The 18,897-nt window shown below is 31.7% G+C and overlaps 1 protein-coding gene across 1 annotated transcript in view; it reads right to left on the bottom strand.

The window, feature by feature from the left end:
• LOC111628642 (GRAM domain-containing protein 4-like) overlaps positions 1–18,897 on the bottom strand; it is a 115,757-nt gene that overhangs the window by 28,610 nt on the left and 68,250 nt on the right. The window contains exons 16-17 of the mRNA XM_023372473.1: positions 15,816–15,897; positions 7,999–8,067 (exon numbers count right to left, since the gene is read on the bottom strand). Coding sequence (XP_023228241.1) covers positions 7,999–8,067; positions 15,816–15,897 — 151 coding nt within the window. The remainder of the gene's footprint in view (positions 1–7,998; positions 8,068–15,815; positions 15,898–18,897) is intronic.

The raw sequence follows: 18,897 nt of genomic DNA, 5'->3' as shown, positions 1-18,897 counted from the left end.
TATTGGTAGCATGACATCGCGCATAGTGACAGCCGACTGCTACTGTGGGCGAGCAAATTCAAATGCGTTGGCGGGCCACTTTGTGACCCACGGGCCTGTGGGTCACAAAGTGGCCCACCAACGCATCTGAATTTGCTCGCCCACAGTAGTGGTCAGTTGTCACCATGTGCGATGTCGTGTTACCAATAATGCCAACTGCCACATGATTGGTTGATTGGTCGAATGCAGAATGAACTATGACTTGAGTCACCGCCACACTGCTGTTAATACCTAACCTATGCGTTTATTATACTTGTTCTATTAGTTTTGAGTTGACTTTTGTGTATTAAAATTAAATAGTTGTCACCAAATATATATATATAGGTTTTTTATAGATTAAAGAATTAAAGATTGTTATGGAATATGGTCAAATATGTTGTTAATAAATAAGTTATGTAACAGGGAGTTAGCACAGATCCCTGAGGAAGTCCATGGTTAAATACAAAAAACAAGACAGTGAAGAATCAATTAGAACAAAATATTGTTTGGTTCTACATTGTACCATATATATTTTACCTGAAGATATCTGTTACAAATGAATGAAAATGTTGGTAAAGTTACTATTAAGAATTAATTTGTGCTGGTTTTGGGTGTTTGATTTCATTTAAGTAAGTATTTCCAGTTTTTGAAGTGATAATTGTAGAACAAAATATTTTCTATTGTGTAAATATGAGATCAACCAACCAAGAGTATTATCACAATCCATATTGATAAAGTTTCTGTCTCAAGATCCATTGAATTACTATATCTATTGAATCAAAAGTCTTTGACAGGTCAATGAAAATGCTGAAATTAAAGAGTTATCTAAACTAGTAATTAAATTATAATGATAGAGAGCCAGTGCATGCAAAATAGAATAATTTTGCCTAAAACCAAATTGATAACCAAATTGATATTTGCTAATAATATTACATTTTGTAATGAAAAAATTGAAGTGATTATAAAAGCTTTTTCACATATCTTTTCAATAGTGGGGTTTAAGACAATAGGGTGATAGTTGATTATATGAGTTCTGTTTTTTCGTTTACAGAGAGGTATCACGAAACTGTAATGTCAATAGTCTGAAAAATACCCCAACTTATAAGAGTAGTTAATGAAAGAGGATAATGAAAATGCAATTATATCAGCTACTTGTTTAAGTAGGTAAGAAGATCTGTTGTATGAAGATCATCAATATATGTGAAATGTGAAAAATAACACACTAAATTTCATTAACATCAGTTTCTTTAAAGACAAAGGAGTTTGAATTATTACAGTTATTTTTACAATAATTTAAGTCAATTTTTCAGGATCCTTAGTAAGCAATCCTGTATTAGGCTCCACATAATAGTCAAAATGGTCATCAAAAGCATTAGCAATTTTAGCAGAAGACTTGGCAACAACGTCCTAGAAAACAATTTTATTTATAAGATCCTTATTGTCATTATTAACAACACTAAAGGGAAGCTTACAAACTTTTGTTTAAAGAATTTTGTTTTTAACATCACTAAATTTTTTATTGTAATATCTTTGCATTATTATCTGCTTACTAATAGATTGAGTAATTTCATTAATTTCTTATTTATTTTCAGATTTACAAATTTTTAGTTTGGAAATAGTTTCATTTTGTTTTTAAATAGCTTCCATGCAGTGGTACATTCAAGATATAATCTTGGGAAACCAAGTTGAATGGATAAAATAATTTTTAATTATTTTAAAATTCCCAACTTATATAACTCAATAAAATTCCCAGCTTATGTGACCGCTGATTCATAAGTAATATAGAAATAGACAAACAACCCAATATAAATAAAAAAATGAATTTTAATTAAGAAAATATTTACTAGTGAAAGGAAAATTTACTAGTGTTTCTTTTCCTTTTATTTTGGGGTGTGCCAGAGCCCTTTGGCCCACTCCCTGGGTGCACCACAGCTTCCATATATCAGAAGATTTTTAGGAATATGTTCTAGATTCCTATTTCTGTTTTGATAGGTATTATAAATATAAGGTTTATACTTATTAACAAAATACAGAAATAAGTCATAAAACTGTTCAATTGCCAAGTCAACATCTTTTATATGATATATGCAATCTAAGGCAAATAAAGCACTAACTGTATTATGCAATTTAAACAGTTAAATCATATTCAAATTTCTTCTCTGAGATTTAAATTGTTTACCTAACGTGGTCATTATCTGGTAGAAAGAACACAATAGGCAAATAATCAATTAGATAGTATTGTATAACTTCAAATTCAATCTCTGCAGTTCTACTTAATGCATAGTCCAGCAAAGATTCTTGACCCCTAATTAGTGAAGTTTTTATAATTATCCTACATCAAAAATTATTCTAAAGATGAAATAGTATTTTTACTTTAAATAAATTTTTAAAATAAAATATTAAAATTAGATAAAGTTGAAATTAGTCATGCTGAAGATGTAATTCATATTAAAACTTCTAAAACTCATATAATTTGTTTGATATTGCAAAAGGTACAATTGAAAAATCAAATAATTATTACATTTATTAAAGTGGAACAGAATAACCAATTATAAATCCAAATTTTAAGTTAATTGAATTATTCAAACATATTTTAATAAATATTTTTAAGTACAATTACAATGCTTTAAATTTTTATATGGCTAACCCATAAGTTTGATCAAGGAAATAAATTAAAAATAATTCAATTATATAACTATCTTACAATCAGAGATTTCAGACATAAAATGTTAAAAATATTATTTATAGTATTTTGGGTCTGAAGTGTCTAATTGTAATTTAATATAAAATAAGTGCAATTTTATGATTTAGAATAAGGATCAGTAAGTTTTTTGAGTGATTTTGTCAAATATTCAACTCAAAACATTTTTAGTATATCATAGTCACTTTTTAAAATTTATAATTTAATAATATTCAATTAATACATTTTTAACCACTTATAGAAAGTAAAAAGGGTTACTGTCTACTATTTGCAGTGACAATCAATTCCTACTTTAGCACACTGTTTACAATTGATCAAACATTCAAAGAATGTTTTTTGCATGTTAATAAAAATATCCTCATTTGCTACCTGTTTGGCACATGTTGCCAAATCTTGATCTAAGGCATAGAATTTGTATAGGCAAAATGCATTATTATTATATATTAATAATTTAAAATTAAAACAAATAATTTTTTACTATTGGCAATTATTATTTATAATTATAATTTCTTGTGTTTTATCAAGTTAAAAAAATTTATTTTAATCAAGGAATTGTTGCTCTGTTTAAAGTTGGCCTTGTTAAGTAACTTTCACTTTTTTTTTTATGTTTGTTGTTATTTTTAGATTGTGGTTATTCTGAAAATAGGAAGTTTGATTCCTAAAACATTTTTCAAGAAATAGAAAAGACTTACTTAAGTCCTTTAAAAATTTTAATTTAATTTTTAAGAATAAAAGTAATTAAATACATGTAATTTCATTATTGTCACTTTGCACTGTTATTATACATTGATAATTAAAATCAGAAATCAATAACTACTCATTATTAACAAATTTTACAATATTTAGATAATTTCTATTTGAGCTTAAGTTAAAGCCAAAATTATAATGCCGAATATAATCAAATATCACTTAATTGTTTAAAACTATATTTATATTAGTTTTAATTAATTAATTAAAAATAGTGTAAACAGAGCCTAAAAAATCCAGTGGTATTTGGTTTATGTTTATAATTTATATCGTTTTATGTTCCAAAGCTTTTCAATTATGTAATTTAAATTATATTTATTACTGTATTTTATAGAATATAAGGCAAACTCTGATTTCGGCACAGAATATTTATAAAAAAGTATTTAGTGTATTTTAGCCATCCTCTGCTTTTGGCACTCAGCCCCAAATTTTTTCTAAAAAAAATTTTTCTGGTTAAAAAAAGTAAAATCAGAATGCACACTTTTATTTATCAAGGAAAAAGAGTTGTTTAAAAGAAGTCATTTATAATTAAAACTTACCATTAAAATATTCTACATTAATAATGCAAAAGCTTCTAGCTGTAGCAAAAAATATATATCTTCTAGCTACAGCAAAAAATATATATGTTACCAGCAAAGTTCAAAATCCGGCATTGTATATAATGCCTAAAACTAGCTGGCAATCTATGAAATGATTCATATTTTACAAATTTCCTAGGCATTCTATAGAATGCCAAATGTGAAATTGTCAAAGTATGAAATACATCTCCAATTTGTTTTGAATATCATGTGGCAGGCACATGATTTTTAATGTGCGCCTCAGGCTTAGAATTTGTCAGTTGCACTTTGTGGTTTGTTCGGGAGTGTCGAAATACGCAATTTTACTTAAATTTGTTCAACAAAAAATCAGTTTTTTACTGTGCTCCATGAAAATGGAGGAGTACAAAGCTTTAGTGTTGGAGAAGGTGTCATGGTCTATAGACATGAAACAATGATTTGACAATGAACTGCCCAAAATTCAAGTTAATGCTGCAAAAAACAGTATTTTCTTAACCGAAACTACTTTCCAGAAGTTAATAAATGATGTACAAAAAGACAAAATGACTACTAAGAAGGAACCCAGGGACTATTGGGTGCTGAATTGCTATGTGATGATTGTAGAAAACAAAAGTAAACTCATTTATCCTGTTAAAGAATGCGTCAATACTATACAGTATTACATCATGGATTCAGAATTATTTCACGTACTTCATGAAGCTCATTTCGCTATTGGACACGGAGGACATGATAGAATGTTGAAAGAACTTTCAACCAAATACAAAAACATTACACGTCATGATATTGAACTGTACATCCACCTTTGTGAATCTTGCCAGAAAAAACAGAAAGGTATAAAAAAGGGCATTGTTGCGAAACCTATAATTTTTTCCAAATTTAATTCCTGTTGTCAGGTAGATCTTATTGACTTTCAGTCTCAGCCAGATAGAGAATACAAATTTATTATGGTGTACCAAGATCATATCACAAAATTTGTGATTCTTAACCCTCTAACATCAAAAAGAGCTGAAGAAGTAGCTTACAACCTAGTGGACATATTGTCGTTGCTTTGAGTGCCATCTATATTATAGTCTGACAATGGTAGGGAATTTGCCAATAATGTGGTGACCAGCTTGAAGGAATTTTGGCCAGCATTGAAGATCGTCCATGTGAAACCTCACCATTCACAAAGCCAAGGTAGTGTCAAAAGAGCTAATCAAGATATCGAAAATATGCTCTGTACTTGGATGCAGGAAAACAAATCTAAGTGCTGGAGTGAAGGACTGCATTTCGTTCAATTTATGAAAAATAGAGCTTATCATTCTGGGATCAAAAGAACACCATATGAAGCTCTTTTTGGTTGCAAACCTAAAGTAGGGCTTACAACGTCTTTTCTACCAGATGTTTTAAAAGACATAAATACAGAGGAGGAGCCAGAAAAAGTAATAGAAAGCATCAAAACAATGGAAGAAGGTGAAACTAATCAGATTATGCAAGAAAAAGAGCCTGTTTTAAAAAACATGGATGAGATTATAGTCGTTAGTGGATTAAACCAACATGATGAAGACATGCTTACCAAAGAGATTTCCATTTCTGATACCTGTTGTGTGTGTTTAAAGGAAACAAGTGATGCACTTGCATGCAAAAAATGCCGTCAAAAAATTCATACCTTCTGTGGCCATGTTAGTAAAGATGATGAAATAGATATTTTGTGCACCCTTTCTTTCAAAACTGAAAATGCTATTGAAGGTAAAATAAATTCTAAAATCAATCTGAAAATATAAGCAAAAAAAAAAAAAACTGAAAATGATGAATTCGGAAAAAAATTTCCCACTGCTTCTTTGGGAACTACTGTGCAAGTTCCTATTCCTGATGTCAACAAGGAGCAATTGCGCAATATATTGGCAGTTGTAATGAGAGTGATAGAGGATGGTTTCTACTGACTTGGAACTTCTGAAGGAATTTTAAAACAAGTATATGCGAGATCACAATTCACTTTATGCCCTAAGAACTTGCTTAGAATTGAAGATATTCCTGACCATGAAATTCCTCTCCGGTCAGTTGCAATTGCTCAGTCCAGTGGAAGCGGCCAAGGATTTGTCAAATGTACATGTAAAACAGTGTTTCTCAACAGGGGCAATATCGCCCCCTTGTGGGCGTTTTTCCATGTTGAGGGAGCAATTAGTAACAATTTATATTTTGGAGGGCAAAAAACAATTTTCTGGGTAATATAGTGAAACATTATACTAAGAATAATTAGATATTTTATTCGTTATATCGTACAATAATTAAACAAATAACATTATACTAGTCACTAGTCTATTCAACGAAGTATGAATTTGGTGTTTAGCCTTGGCCCTTGGCATCGGAATTTTGAAGTGAAGGGGGCGATACTACATAACGGTTTTATTGAAGGGGGCGACGATTTGTTAGAGGTTGAGAAACACTGGTGTAAAACAAAGTGCCAAAATATGAAATGTCTTTGCATGAAAAATGTAATGAAATGTAATTCAAAATGCCATTCAAGCCTACCATGTTGCAACAAGTAGGTTAATTTTAATTTCTCATTTTTTATATGAAAATTTTGTTTCCCTTAATAAAAAAAACATAAATTTTGTTTTGTACAACTTTCATTTTTCTTTATGTATTTTGAATAAATTTTTTTAATGGCACTCTCATTATTTTTTCAGAATAACATTTGTATTTTTGAGGAATGTACTTCATTTATATAATAGCCTTATCAGGACCTTTTTTCATACTTTGCCTAAATAGCATTTGTCATTCTATAGAATGCCTAGGTATTGTAGACAATGCCTAGGAAAAGTATATAATAATTCTCATATTTCATATATTGCCTGAAAATGCTGGGCATTATGTAGAATGCTTTTCATACTTTGCTAGTAACATATATATAAAGAGCAAGCTACCATATTTTCTATTGAACATAAAGCAGATCAGTAAAGCAGAAGACCTTTAAAATTAAAATATCCTACATGATTACTTTACATTCAAAATGCTTCTTAGACATAGCAAAAAATTATTTTAAAATTAAAATACACAATGATTACAAATTTTGGTTATATGGTATATGCAATTTAGGGAATTTATTAGCCTATGGGAGATTATAACTTCACATATGAGATGCAGTGCAATTGTTTTGAGCCTTTACTTAACCAAATGTTGCATCTGACTGTATTTTCACAGATTGTCCAGCATGTTAATCTATCTAGGGAGACCTGAAATCAGATATTTCTGCATGGTATAAACCAGATGCCGATTTTATAATTACTCCATTTATGCCAGCATTTACTCTGGGGAAATGCTGGCATGCCAGTTTAAGTGAGGTTATACATCCCTTTCTAGAGGATGCATTAAAAAACAAATGAGTGTTTATTCTAAAACTATGAAATTGTCAGCATTACAACAAAAACTATGATTATATGTTTAAATTTTTCATTTTATCTTTTTTCTGACAATGTAAAATACTCATGAAATGCTGAAAGTGTTTTTTTAATGTCTATTTTATTGTAATTGGATTCGAAAATGCAAAAATAGACATATTTAATTTCAGAAACTGACTGTAAATTATCTCAACTTAATCTGATTAACATCCCCTTCATGCGAAATTTGAGAGAAAGGTGTTATTTTTAAGGTGAGGGTGGATTGTCAGTGTAGCCCACACTGACTAACTATAGCTACTACTAATACTAGTGCTAGTATCAATAAGCGGTTAATTGTTTTATTGTCTTTAAAAACTCTTCTGATTTTAAGTCAGTCAAACCACAATGTTATTGTACCTGGAAGAATGTTTTCTTTAACATTTACAGTAATTAACAACTAGGTTTGTTAGATCTGATTAATTTTATTTTTAGTCACAGTTTAACTAGCATGTTGTTCTCCCCTGGTTATATGCTGCTGGTCATTCCAAAAAATTATGGTATATGTTGTAAAATAAGGAAATTAATAAAAGATTTAATTTCATTTTACAATACATACCTTTTCTGATTTATCCAACAACACTTCCAGTGCCATTCCACCACCAGGAATCCAAGGATAAGGCTTGGCCTAAATGACAATAAATAATAATAATAAATAATAAAACTAATTTCAGTCTTTTATAATATAGAGTAAGTTTAAAAATATATTCTATAAATTTATAATTTCATCCTTAAATACATCAAATGACTTTAAATGTTTTAAAGAACTTATACACTTTCAGAAGACTTAAACAGTAATTACAAAAGGAATTATTAAATATCCATAAAATGTTTATATCTTAAGTATAATCTTTACAAAATTATTTATTATTATTATAAAGGGTGTCCCTAAAGTCTGGATACATAGGCAAAAATACATATTTTCAAGAAATTAAATTTATTAACAACATTTTATTCAATTGGAACATTAAATAACATCTTCATGATGATTTCTATCATTTTCAGAAAAAGAAGTCAAAGGGGCTAAGGTCAGGTGAATGAGGAGACCACTCCAAATGACCATGACTATGCATGTGGTCATGTGGGCAGTGAACTTGAATGATATGACCATCCTTCATGTCCACTGAGAATTACCAGTTCAATTCTTTCTTCTTTCAACAAAGTCATACTTAATCTGTGAGGGAAAAATTATAGTTAAATGAGATTTCCTGTGTGTTCAGACTTTAGGGACACCCTGTAGTATAAACCCCATTTATGAGCATACCTAGTTTCTGAAGAAATTGACAAGGGACATACCATATTGATTTACACTTTCAAATTTCCCCCAATCCACGGTCTCAAGTTTCCTCAACCCATTGGTATGCTACCAGGTGGCAGCACTGGACAGAGGGTACATTTATTTAGCCACTGTCAATACATGAGCCAACATTATTGAGAGTGATCATCAAGGATTGCACAATGGTGAATGACTTGGTTTTTCTGGAAAAACATATGGGTACTGCATAGATTCACAAATGATTGGTGGCAGTGTGTGAAAAAAATGTGAAATGGATGAAAAGGTGTGCTTCTGCAACATAACAATGCATGTCCCCAAACCAATGAGGAAATAACTGCTGCCATTGACAAATTGGTGTTCCAGTTACATCCACATCTTTTGTACTTCCTCAATTTGATCCCTTCTGACTATCACCTGTTTGAAGTCTTGAAGAAATCCCTGTGTGGATGTCATTTTGCAGATTTCAAAGAACAGAAAGCAGCTGTTCAGGTATAGGGGCAATATAATCCCAGAAAGTGGTTCAAGGATGACCTGGAAAGGCTGTCACACCAGTGGCACAAGTGTATACAGCTGAAGGGAAACTATATTGAGAAGGTAGACTTACCTACTGAGTTGTAAGTAATTTGTTTGTATTGAAATAAAAATAATAAAAAAGTGTAAATCAAAATAGTATGCTCCTCATGTAAATTGAAATCATAAATAGAAACAAGCATTTCCATTATTTCTTATGATTGAAATTTGGACCTCATTCCAATACAACACTGTTATCCTATCCTTTTCTCTAATATGGATATATGTAGCAATACAGTCAGGCATAGAGGTATCCTGTGACAGATTCGCCCACAGATATAAGATACAACTCCAGTTCCCTCATAGATGGCCAAAGATGATATTTCATCTGATCCCACAAATGCTCAAATGGACAAAACTGGACATCAGGCAAGCTAATGAGAGGTGATAACATGATATAATACAATGTCACTTCACGCCAACATTTATTATATGATTATAACACTAACATGTTGTGGCGTTACAGGAGTGGAGTCTTAAAGAATGAACTCGTCCGACTTTAGAAAATGAACTCTTTTGAATGACTTTAAAATGAGGTGATAACATGATGGAGACATTCCTAGAAAATCCTAGCTGTGTTCAGTCACATATTATCTTGTTGGAAAATGGATGTTTGCAGCTCTGCCATAAAAAACATGAAGGTGTATGAGTTTATGAACTTCCACTATACAATGGGTGATCGGTTAATGAACATAATCTGTTCCAAGACTTTGTTTGCTATCTAAATTGTTCATTAACCGATTATTGATTTGCCATAGGTTTTTATAGGAATTTGATTATTTCATTCTGGAGATCCCAAAAAATAAAATACATAATTTCTTACTACATTTATTTATATGTAATAATAAAAATACATATATACACAGTCTTGCATTTTTATTAGTCATGTTTTTTCCGTTTGTGGGGGTTAAAGAATCTGTCTAATGTTGATTGCTTTTCTCTCTTCTTCAGGATTTTTCAGAAGTAATTAATAGCATTGTAATTGTAGAGATCCCTAAGCCTATTAATCTCAACCTGGTTTGTATGCCATTCTAAGACTGTTGTTCTGACACTCTCCCACTTTTTCAAAAGATCTTTAATAGCAGATATCAGCATTAATCCTCTTTTTCAGAAGAAAACAAATCTCGCTGAGTTTCTTGGTGTTCTTCATTCAAGCGTTCTTGGCATTCTGCTATCGTCAGATCAGTTTCAGGTTCCATTATGAGTTCTTCAATGTTCTTTATTTCTCAGATGTGATTTTTGTTACTCCTTTAGCTGCTTGAGTCTTCTTGATTATACTGTATCTTTCTTAGATAAGATTGAACTGCGGCCTACTGTAGACATGTTCAAGCCATACTGCCCAGCAACATCAGACATCTTCAGCCCACTCTCTACCTTTGCTATTATACTCTCACCTTTTGAAAATAAAAACTGAAACAAAACTTAACGAGTACCTGCCTGACAGTCTCACAAATACAATAAAAGAATTGTTTCTGTCAGAAAAATAAAAGGCTGCAATTGAGAGTTTCAAAGTTCAAAGGAATATTATCCAATCTGTATATACCAGGTTGAGTGTTGATGTCAATGTCGACATCGACATCTCCTGTGCTCCGAAAAGTTTTGAATTGTTACCTGAAGACAAGGGAAGACCAATCAGTATTCATTATTTTACATCACTTATTCTTGTGTTTGTTCTGTGAGGTATTCATTGTCTGAACATAAAAATCTTTCATAAAAGTGTTCATTATCCGATTTGTTCGTTAACCGATCACCCACTGTATCTAACATCCACATAAAACTGCTAGAGATATACAATTTGTTATATGAATTATTTGTTATATACCAAAATTTGTTACTAAAGACATGCTAAGTTCATGTTTCTCTGTCATAGCACCACTGCAAACAAAGCCAACAATGCTGGAGTGCTAACTAGGATGTGTAGCAATCACTGTGCATGCAAATTTGTCTCTGCTAGTTGCCTTCCAATGGTACAGTACAGGAAGAGATAATTCTGTAGTAAAGTATCTGCTTGCTACCTGGATGATGGACACAAACACAACTGTATCTACTTGTGCTTGTTTTACAATCACATAATCAACTCTCTTAGTCTGTCTGGGACATCCATACCCTGGCTGCTAGTATGTGTGTCCTGGTGTAACCACTGTCCTAACATCTCACAGTTAGGCCAGAATAGGCACAATTCATCCAAGCCAGTCCATCTTACTTCTCATAACCTAATGATGTAGCTTTCATTTGCTGTGCATAATGTCTTTGACTGCATTGTACTGTACATGTTTGTACAATTGCCTTGTGTATTGAGACCTCCAACAACAGATACATTGAAAATTCTGAAAACAATGAACATCTTTGAGCCTCTGAAGTAATGATTTTAAGGTACTAGAGTGGCATTACATGTCATTCAATCAACCCAATCCTTAACTGTAATCGTTTGAGACATAGCTTTACGCTGAATTTTGTAGTAACCAGACAGTTTTATCTGAGTAAGTAACTTTTTTGTCAATGAGTGCACGTATGTTATCATTTCTTTATTTAATCTTAAGGAAACAAGAGAAAGTTAAGACATTAAATAACAGAAAACAAAACAATAACCAATGTACCAGGAACCTGTTGCCGGTGTGCTTCTCGGTAAACAGAGCATTACGAACGTTTTTGAACTTGACAGTTCTTCAGGTAACATACGACTGTTAATCAAATGCAATTCAAATTCAATTCCTATTAGAATACCATTAAGAATTTATCGCATGGATCCATGTTGTCATTCATGCATGCGCCCTTTTGCCGATTGTAAATTATCCTAAGTTCTTATCTACGAGCACCTGCCATGCAGTTGACAGGGTGATTTCGTCTTTGCTGTTAATGCAATTGTCATCTTTTAGTGTAGCCATACAGATGTACAGTGCCTCTAGCCATCTAAGATGGTGTGTACATACACATCATCTTAGATGGCTACTGCATGGCATGGATAATACCCATTTATTATTCCCAATTGTATACAAATCATTTGTATACATATTAGTACCCAATTGTATACATCATAATACCCAATTGTAATACAAATCATTTGTATTACAATTGACATAGCTATTATTACCCTGATAACAAGTACTAATGAGAGAGAGAGAGAGTTTACAATTATTGCGCGCAAGGATAAATACCTTGATATAAGTTGTAGAATAGTTGGAAATTTAGTCCATGAGTCTCGAGATGGCACAAAGTCCTTCAGAACAACAACAATGCTCCCTTAAGCTCTCACAAGGTTCCATCCCATCCACGGTAATCGTTCCCAGGCGGCGGCGATTAGAACATCCAAGGGCAGTGGCTATTAATCCACACACATACACAGTTCACTCAAAACTGGAGACTTTCTTTGACACATCGACCCCTCCTTTTTATAAAGTAAGTTATCGTTGGGTTTTTCCCACTGCCATATTAGGACTTCTGTTCACCACCATCCAATAGTTGGTTTTCTTTTGCTTTTTGTACAAATCGGATGACACATTCGATGTATCATCATCAACTAGGAAGTAAATCCATGGGAAAACAATTTAATTATCTTTAAAATGTTGAGTTTTTGTTTATCTCTCTCTCTAACTTAAAAATAAAACAATAATTTATTTTACAACAACAAAATTTAAACAAACCATTTCACCAAGTTCGGCTCTCACAAATGATAAATATGTCAATATTTTAATTACAACAAAATAACGAGAACGTAGTGCATCAAGAGCATTAATATGGAAAGACCATCATGTTGGAGAAACTCATGTTTATGCTAAGTTGATTTAATTCGTTTCCATTAACATTTGTGGGTTCCCAGACGAAGTTCAAACTTGAGTAAACCATGAAATTCTTGCATGACACAAGATGTAAACAACAAGACTCAGAACTGTTTGAGTATGTGTCAAACTATCTGCCAAGGTCTTAGCGGAAGACAAACTCTAACACAAGCGCTCATAAACAGGTAGATCATTAATTCACAAGTCTATAAAATGTTGGCCGAGATAAACCTTTTCGAACAAAAAAAAATTTTTTAATAGATGAAAGATGAAAATGATCGTTAAATTCTTAGATGTCAAAAAATGGTATAAACAACGGCCTGAGTTATGAGTGCAGGTGTTATTGTTTTATAAATACCGAGCAGAGTCAACAAAGAAGTATCAGATGGACATCTCGAATTGGACCTTTCCCGCAACCTGAAAAAGTTTCATCTTGCACCTGGAGACAAAGGAGAGACCAATCAGGAAGTGAGGAATGGGACAAGGGACCGATCCAAAATGCGAATAGTGGGGGAAAAACTATAAAAATCGAAACTTCAAGGTTGAAGAGGAGTCTCCTCTGGATTAAGCTACAGTACTTTATCTATTGTGTTGTGCTATTGCTGATCACCTAGGACACCGCAGCTTAATACCAAACATCTGCATCATCCAGCAATCCTTCTCGTCTGCCCGGGCTACGACCGATCACCCGAATTCTCACCATTTCATAGGAACACCTAGATTTTGGAATTATCCAATATCGATGTAAGCATGAATTTGAACAAATAAATGGGTTTTCTCTTGTAAAACACTTGTTCTTCATTTGCCTCCTTCGCCACCACCCACATACGCGGTTTCCCTTAGGCTCATTCTGATGCAGAATAAATTGTACTCCCCTTGAAGTTGGCAACCTTACACTGGCATCAGAAGTTGGATTTTAGGCCCAATCTACACCAGTGTTAACCTTACACATTGCCCAATGCCTAACAGAATTCGAAAAAAAAAATTTTTCTAACTGTTCATAAAATTGCCTGACTTCTTGTACTTTAATGACACTGTCGTTGATCACTAAATTCAAATTATGAGAACAGCAATGTACAAATCTGGCAGCAGAATTTTGTTGTTTAATTTTTGCTTGTAACCCCAAGTAGGTACCACTCATATTCTCAGTCCTGTCGTAACCTTGACCACACAATTTTGATAGATCGATGAAATTTTCAATACATTTTAGAAATGTTGTTTCTAATCCTTGTGATGTTTGATCAGTAATCTGAATAAAATCCACAAAATGTTTCCTTTATTTGCAGCTCGACTGGTTTTTCATTTTCATCTTTTTTTTTTATTAAAACATAATGGAATACGATACTTATATGATTGAGTTTTGATAGATCTTGTGTTGTATCTGTTATTACTGTTATGAAAGCAGCCTCTTCCATTTCACTTTTAATTTGGACATTAATTTCATGTGCAATATAATTAATTCATTTTGTATATCTGGACTCAAGTAATTGGTACTGCCTTTGGGTTTATTTAATAGATCTGCTAAAACATCATCATAGCAATAGCAAGAAAGTAATTTAATTATTTCTAGAAAGTTTCCTTGTGAAGTTCCTACATCTTAAAGATCTGTAATTCTATGATCTCGGAAAAGTAAATTATTTATAGCAAGTGTTACAGTTACATCTACTATACATTGCAACACTTTGTGCCAATAATTTACTGCATTGTTGATTTCTTGCTGACTAACAACATCTATGGTTGAACCATTTTTTCATTAGTCAGGAAAGGAGTAAACAAGGCAATAAAATACTTAGCCGGTTCTAGAGATAAGAGGCTTGTTTTGTCTAAAAGCCAGGTGTGTGTGACTAATAAATGTACAAAGTTCAGCGAATTTCTATAAATTAATTACTTTTGTTTTGTTTGAAAATTTGAAATTTTATTATAAGTTTTTTACAAATGTTTTTACAAGTTTTTATTTCACCTTTCTAATTTGGCGTACTCATGATACGTGCACCAGGAACACTTTGCTCCAACTGCTCCATGGCAGCTATGACCCTGCTTACAGAGCCTCTTATAGACAACTCAAACTTGTGACTCATGTTGATGCTTTCCATTTCCATCATCGATTCCTGAAGTGTGGCAAATTGATTATTTTTTTGGTTCAAATGGCAGAGAATTTTGTAATTCCTTCGCAAAGATGTGTGGCTACTATGAAGTAAATATCTGTGTTTCAGAATGTCTTAATATTTGTGATACTAGGAACTATTAACAGTAGAATTGGAACAGTTCAGTCTCTGAGTACTTTGGGTCATAGTCAGACCTTCCTTTCATAAAATTTTAATGTCAACTCATACATCTTAAGCATACTGTACAGTTAATTATCAACACAACACTTACAAGCTTAAACAGCACATAGCAATAATTAAACATCATAATAAGCAGTTTATTATGTGCCTTTCATTTATGTTAGCAGATGACATAGTATTATATAATATGAATGATACAATCCTTTGTAACGATATCATGCAATGTTGGTTCAACACTTTATAACTGTTACTTAAGATATTGTACCCCTTAATATTACATTTAGAAAAAGATATATATATGTTTCAATTGATCTCTGCAATACTTTAGAACACCAATGTAACATTGTGTAATTCTATGCACACTAGTTTAACAGTGTAATCCTGTGCCTAATTGCAACTATACTGTCATTTGACAATGAGTAATTACAAATAGAAATAATATAAATTACTGACATAAAGAAATACTGACCTTTTCAACTTTGGCAATATTTTTTAAAGGTAAGACCAAGTTCTTTAAACTAGATGTCTTTGATCTTTCAAAACAGAGAAAACTATAAAACAAAAATATTAAAATTATTTAATATATAATATACATATAAAATATATTCTTGAATTTAAAGAGTATTTCAAATTTATTAAGTTTTAAGAAAGTATAGTTACCATAATGTCAAGATATAGTTTATTAATTCTGAATTAATAATACTCAAATAAAAATGATTCATTAAATACTATATGTAAGAATTTCAAGAGTTAAAACTGTACTAACTGAAAATAATGAATTTTAATTAGCAAAATTTGAAATACAGATAACATATGGCCATCTATTGTTAATGTTAATAAATTTAAATTTAATTAAAGCCAATTGATCCACTGTATTATTAGACTATAAATTTAATTAGATCTTGATAAACCTGAAAAATATCTAGACCAGGATTTGAGCCATAACTGTCATCTAATATGCAAATATATTTTATTTATACTCAGTCAAGTCTGCATAAATCGACACCTCAAGGGAAAGTGGAAATGTGTCAAGTTATCCGTTATGATGACTAAAATAAAGTTGAAAAAAAACCACAAAAGTACACTTAGGAAAATACAGTAGTGCTTTATACAGTCTCTGACCATCCATCACTGGCACTAAAGTGGGTTTCTACTCCAAGTACCTCGGCGATTTCCATTGCTTTTTGTTTCAGTATTGGCCCCAAAATAGGAAGATTTGATGAACGAATTTGCTTTAGCCAACATACCAGAGCATCTTCCACTTCTTTGTATGGCAACTTTCTTTGGTGTTATCAAGACAGCAATGACAAAAACCCAAGAAAAAGTTTCTTAATTTCCACTCTTTTTCTTCAGAATTCCCACCAATGTTGTTATTGGATGATTTTCTTGTTTTGCAAATTCGACTTGTGAAGTTTTATTACATTCAAATTCAGATGCAAATTTGTATTTTTCCTTCAATGTAAGCATTGTTAGCTTTCAGATACTTATTTCTAACAGAAATGTGAAACACGTACTACAAATAATGCATGAATGAAAAGTGAGAAAATGCAAAAATTGGATTCTGCTGTGATGTTGATATAGATTGCATATTTTCTTTTTGTTTATTTGTTGTTATTTTATATACAAAAAACATAAAATGTTAAGGTATTTTTATTAATATGTATATATTAATAAATAAGTCAATGCTCTTCCTGAAAAAAATGAGTTCACACCGCATGATAAGCTGTGTGGTGTGAACTCATTTTTTTTCAGGAGGGGAGTCAACTTATCAGACGTCTAAATGAGTGCGGGACAGAAAAAGTATGTCGATTTATCCAGTGGTGACAAGTTAAACGATGTTGAGTAAACCAGAGTTTTTTTATTGTTAATGCTTATGTAAATCGGCCAGAACCATAGAAAACTGACCATTTAACTGATGACGTCTAGTTATACCTATGACAACTTATGCAAACGCGACTGTTTACTCTTTTACAAAAACAACTGTCTGTATTATTACCTAATACCCATACTTCGGCAACTGGCAGGTGAACAGAAATAGTGATACTGATAACATTGTGGCTTTTCAAAATTAATTGCCATTAAAACAAAATATCAATCTCAATTGGATCCAGAGGATGACTTATGGCTTGCAATTTCCAAAACAGAACCGAGCATAGAAGCAATCATAAGTTCTTTGCAAGTGCATACCTCACATTGAATTCTTATGATGTTAAGTTTTTTAAAAATATTTTTCATTAAATAAAACAATTGTTTCATAAAATTATATGTTTTATTCAGACCTAATAAGGCAGAAACATAAGTGCAAATCCCACTTTAACTATGTTGACCATTAAAAAATCGTCTACTGTCTATCCAGGGGTCATGACAAAAATTTTACACAAAATGGGGGTTTGAAAATGAAAACAGTTTGTGCACCACTGGTCTAGACTTCATCAGAAACTAATTTAGCTACATATTAATTTTTGGCTATAACAGTTTCTCAAGAAGAGCAAAAACTAGGTTTAGATGAAAAAATATATATAGAGAATCAGACCAACCAAAAATGTAAGTAATACTATCAGAAAAAGATAATGGACATGTTTGTCATAAACAGTGTAATCTGATTACCAATCAAAGAGTAGGTTTTTAGAGCTCTCAGTAAAAAAAACTATTGAGCAAATTTCAACTGAATTAGATGTATACACTGTCCTAAACATGTAATTGATTTTTTTCAAAAAATTTTACTTCAAAACTCAACCACTAAAATAAAATTTGGTGTTTCTGTTCCTTTAGTATGCATATTATGTACATTATCCAATGAATTTCAAGAGTTAAGAAACAAAATGCAATAATTTATTTCAATTACAGTATAGCATCGATTATCTGACCCCCGATCAACCGTCACATCAGTTAACCGACCGTTCTAGTCGGCAAATTTCAAATGTCCGCTAGTGATGTGGCACTACAATATTTGGCTGTCTTGGCTACTTTAATATTATTTTTGTTAAATTTTTGCATGTTTTAGCTGGCAACACCGGCTCCACCATGAAAGGGAGGCCAATATTTAAATGAGGCTTAATTTTCTAATTATGAGTGGTTGTTTGTTTTGTGAGCAATAAAATAATTTTTAACGATACAATAGCGACAATTATTATTTTAAAAAAATTTGTTAGGTTTAACATCGATGAAAATTCAACACAAAGTAGGTTAATAGAGATATACAGTAGAGAATCGATTATCCAACTCGATTGGGGACTGGGGTTGGTCGGATAACTGAAAAAACGAATAACTGAAAAATATGAAAAAATACATTATTAGTATAGTATATTAGTATATCTCATGTAATTAGTATATTAGTATATCGCTATTAACCTACTTCGCATTGAATTTTCATCGATGTTAAACCTAATAAAAATTTTTAAAAAATAATAATCGTCGCTATTGTATTGTTAAAAATTAGAAAATTAAGCCTCGTTTAAATACTGGCTCCCTTTCATGGTTGAGCCAGTGTTGCCAGCTAAAACACATAAAGTACTATTAAAGTAGCCAAGACATAGCCAAATATTGTAGCG

The sequence above is a fragment of the Centruroides sculpturatus genome, unplaced genomic scaffold, assembly GCF_000671375.1.
Source record: "Centruroides sculpturatus isolate CEXI.00-Female unplaced genomic scaffold, Cexi_2.0 scaffold419, whole genome shotgun sequence".
Classification (NCBI taxonomy): Eukaryota; Metazoa; Arthropoda; class Arachnida; order Scorpiones; family Buthidae; genus Centruroides; species Centruroides sculpturatus.
This window is presented reverse-complemented; position numbering and strand designations above follow the sequence as displayed.